The sequence below is a fragment of the Mandrillus leucophaeus genome, unplaced genomic scaffold (genome assembly GCF_000951045.1).
Source record: "Mandrillus leucophaeus isolate KB7577 unplaced genomic scaffold, Mleu.le_1.0 Scaffold64, whole genome shotgun sequence".
NCBI classification, from domain to species: Eukaryota; Metazoa; Chordata; class Mammalia; order Primates; family Cercopithecidae; genus Mandrillus; species Mandrillus leucophaeus.
The window spans coordinates 4,064,001-4,068,495 of record NW_012106919.1 but is presented as its reverse complement, the minus strand read 5'-3'; the positions used below and the strand labels follow the sequence as shown (position 1 = coordinate 4,068,495).

The 4,495-nt window shown below is 39.6% G+C and overlaps 1 protein-coding gene across 4 annotated transcripts in view; it reads left to right on the top strand.

Moving 5' to 3' along the window:
• Positions 1-4,495, top strand: part of AMPD1 (adenosine monophosphate deaminase 1) — a 24,689-nt gene that overhangs the window by 205 nt on the left and 19,989 nt on the right. Inside the window, exons 2-3 of one of the 4 annotated variants that reach the window (XM_012000798.1) lie at positions 883-973; positions 2,900-2,911. In XM_012000798.1, the coding sequence (XP_011856188.1) occupies positions 883-973; positions 2,900-2,911 (103 nt within the window). Of the gene's footprint in view, positions 1-805; positions 974-2,899; positions 2,912-4,495 lie in introns of those variants that run through there. The other 3 variants (XM_012000800.1, XM_012000799.1, XM_012000801.1) reach the window with 3 other exon arrangements.

The following is a 4,495-nucleotide window of genomic DNA, read 5'->3' as shown; positions in this document are numbered from 1 at the left end:
GAGCCGAGATGGCACCACTGCACTTCAGCCTAGGCGACAGAGCGAGACTGTCTCAGGGGGGTAAAAAAAGACTGTGTGTTATTGTGGAAAGAGCGTGAAATTTGGGTCCAGAGAGCCTTGGTTTTGCCATTTAGGATGAACAGAATGACTTTGAGCAAGATACCAGTCAGAGCCCCAGTTTTCTTATTTGGGAAACAGATATAAGGTATTACTTGCCTTACAGGATTGTAATTAGTATCAAATAATGTTTGCAAAGTGTTTTACATACAATAAAATGTTATACAAAACAAAGCTATTGTTCCTGTTATAACAATAAGTAGAGAAGTGGTAACTGAACACTCCAGAGGATAGTTGAGTTTCTGTAAGACTTGAAGTAAATTTACCACTTAATTCATTAAACTGTCAACTGAATTTCTGCTAAGTCAGATATATTTCTAATAAAAACATGCATTCCTGCGCGTGTGTGCGTGCATGTGTGTGTGTCTGTTGAGAGCTTGGTGAATGTACCAGCATATTCACCAACCACAGAAAGCTGTTCGTGTGATATGAAACCCTGAGGATCGTAGCTTCAGAAACCAAAAAGACTTCACTGTGTTTCACTAGGGTGGGAAATCACCATCAGTGGTCACATCGTGTATTACACTTGCCAAGGATCCAGTCTGTAGGAAGATTTAGAGAGTATTGAAATGCAGTTTTTGAACTACCACAGATAACTTCTAATCCCAAAGTAAAGACTGAAAGCTTCACCTGTTTTTCACTATCAAATGCCTCAAGCTATAAATAGGTCCAAAGCTCATCTCTCTCCACTTAGCAGAGAAGGGTCAAATTTCAGGGGGCAAAGCAAAATAATAAAATGAATGTCAGGATATTTTATAGCGTCAGTCAGTCACCCACGGTCTCCTCTCTCTTCTTTTCTACTGTGCTATCCTAGAATCAGGGATTTCAGCAACAATGCCTCTGTTCAAACTCGCAGGTAGGTGTACAAAGTATTTGGAGAGCTCAGGTTTTTTTTTTTTTTTTCATATGCAACTGTTCCTTTAGCTACCATATCAGCTTTGATCATTCTTTATTTGGGGTTCATGATAGCTTTAAAATACATTTCTGGAAAACACAAAATGTTTTCAAGGGTTTTTTGTTTGTTTTTAGTTTTGGTATGTGGGTAAGTTTCTAAAACTGTTATCATGTATGTTGCATCTTTGATGATCCCAGTAGAAAATTCTGTGAAATATTTAATAACTAGTCTGCTAGTCTAAACAAAACCTGTGCTGCCATAGCTTTGAGACAGTTCCTACATAATGACTCTAGCTATGGTATTAGCTGAAAATCATGTACATGACAAAAATAACCCAATGTGTGTATTCTGATAGTTCATGAGAATAGCTTTCTGTTGTCCAGGTTTGCACACAGAGTAATTTTTAAAATAATAATGTTATAATTTTAAGTGATAAAAGCAATACATGTTTCACGTGAAATAGAAATTGTGCTGAAAAAATAAAAGTAATAAACATTCGTTTTGAAAGTTGGGGAATTCAGTACAAATAATAATTTTATTTCTTACTTATTTATTTTTTTGAGACACGGTGTCCCTCTGTTGCCCAGGCTGGAGTGCAGTGACACGATCATGAGTCACTGCAGCCCCAATCTTCTGTGATCTTCCCACCTCAGCCTCCTGAGTAGCTGGGACTACAGGCACGTGCCACCATGCCCAGCTAGTTTTTGTATTTTTTGTAGAGACAAGGTTTCACTATGTTGCCCAGGCTGGTCTCAAACTCCTGGGCTCAAGCAATCTGCCCACCTCGGCCTCCCAAAGTGCTGGGACTACAAGTATTAGCCACTGCACCCAGCCAAAAGTAATAATTTTAAAATTCTGCACATCCATTATACAAAGATAGCCACTCTTAACATTTTAGTGTTTTTTCTTTTCAATCTATCTTCTGTGCAAAATTAAAGAATTTTTTTAAAAAGACACTGTTATGATTATATTGCACATGTAATTTTATATCCTGCTTTTGGCAGGATAATGTTTTGGCTTAACTTTACAACTTATCCATTTACCATGGTATCCCAAACTTTTCCTAAAAAACATTTTAAAAGACTGCATATTCTATTTTCTTAACTAATTCCTTAGGTTCTTTATGGTTTTGGGGGGTTTTTTGTTGTTGTTGTTTGTTTGTTTGTTTTAGAGACGGAGTCTCGCTCTGTCACCCAGGCTGGAATGCAGTGGCGCCATCTCGGCTCACTGCAAGCTCCGCCTCCTGAGTTTACGCCATTCTCCTGTCTCAGCCTCCCGAGTAGCTGGGACTACAGATGCCCGCCACCATGCCTGGCTAATTTTTGTATTTTTAGTAGAGACACAGTTTCACCGTGTTAACCAGGATGGTCTCGATCTCCTGACCTCGTGATTCGCCCGCCTTGGCCTCCCAAAGTGCTGGGATTACAGGCGTGAGCCACTGCGCCTGGCCTCTTTATGGATTTTTATAAGTATAAATGTGTTCTGACAACAATATTGACACCTAAAGCTTTTTCCATGTTTAAGGATGATTTTCATAGGATAGCTTCTCAAATGGTTGTTTGGTAGGTGTTACTAAATTGTTTACCAAATGAGCTGTCAACATCATATGAGCGTTCCCATTTTTCTTCATCAGATATTTTTAAAAATCATATTTTAGAGAGAGTGCCTTTTAAAAATGTTAAGAGACATATTAGAAAAGAAAAGAAAATGAAGAGCTGTATAATGACCATATTCCTAAGCTTTCTGATGCCAAGTGTAGACAAGCTGGAAGACTGAGCTGAAATAACAGCAATCTACATGCGTCTACCCCAAAGCAGTGATTAATAGCCACCGTGATTACAGAAAGTTGTTCACATATTTTATCTTGTTTTATTTTACTTCATACAGCTGAAGAGAAACGTGAGTATTGCATTACTTTTGCTGCCATTTGTCAGAGTATTAATTAAAGAAAATATACTGTTCCTTAATTCAGAAACATGGCTATTTTTCAGCAGTGTTTATTAAATAATAGCCTTGAAAGTCAACAGAGATTCGTAATGACCATAGCTATCCCATAGCATAGCAAATAAGCTCATGGCTTTTCTGGATTCTAGTGTGTGTATAAAGATAGATAGATAGATAGATAGATAGATAGATAGATAGATAGATAGATAGATAGATAGAATTTTTTTTTTTAAAGAAAACCTCATGTGGCACTTTTATTTATTTATTTATTTAAAGATGGAGTCTTGCTCTGTAGCCCACGATGGGGTGCAGAGGTGTGACCTTGGCTCATCGCAACCTTCGCCTCCGGGGTTCAACTAATTATCTTGCCTCAGCCTCTCGAGTAGCTGAGATTACAGGTGCCCACCACCACACCTAGCTAATTTTTGTATTTTGAGTAGAGACGAGGTGTTGCTATGTTGGCCAGGATGGTCTCGAACTCCTGTCCTCGAGTGATCCACCCACCTCAGCCTCCCAAAGTGCTATGATTACAGGCATGAGTCACCGTGCCTGGCTTTAAAAACCTATTTTAGATAAAACCATAACTTTAGTTGTCTATTCCCCTCAATCTCAAATTAGACTTGTCCTTTTGCTGACTGATAGTAGGTTTGCCTCTGAATTCCTTTGGGAGATGAGATGTGGCAGATGAAAGGCCTACAACCTTGTCTTTCCTACACATTAATAAAGCACTGCTGAGAAACAAGCATGTTTTTCTGGACCTGTTGGGTTAAGAAGCAAGCATGATATTCCTCTTCTCAAGAGTCTTACGCTTCCAGTGTTAATAATAGTAATCTCCAACTTCTGGACGGTACTGCATAATTTTAAAGTATTTTTTGTGTAATCTTCATAACAATTCTCTGAAATTGACATTATTATTATTAACATTCCCCTTTATGATGATGAACACTGAGGCTCCCAGTTATTATGTGGTTTGCCCAAGGCCATCCAGCTGTCCTACACACATTTTCTTTTTTTATTTTTATTTTTCTTGAGACAGTCTTGCTCTGTCGCCCAGGCTGGAGTGTAGCAGCATAATCTCGGCTCACTGCAACCTCCACCTCCCAGGTTCAAGCAATTCTCCTGCCTCAGCCTCCTGGGTAACTGGGATTGCAGGCACGTGCCACCACCCCCAGCTAATTTGGTATTTTTAGTAGAGACAGGGTTTCACCATGTTGGTCAAGCTGGTCTCAAACTTCCGACCTCAGGTGATCCGCCCACTCAGCCCCCCAAAGTGGTGGGATTAGAGGCGTGAGCCACTGCGCCTGGCCTATCTACTTATCTTTTGAAATATAAGTTTCATTTTTTCCTTTCCATAATCACCACCATTCCCTGAAATATGTTTCATTTGTTTGTTTGCACTCTGTTGCCCATGCTGGAGTGCAATGGTGCGAACATGGCTCACTGCAGCCTCAACCTTCTGGGCTCAAATGATCCTCCCACCTCAGTCTCCTGAGTAGCTGGGACTTCATGCATATGCCACCATGCTTGGCTAATTTTTGG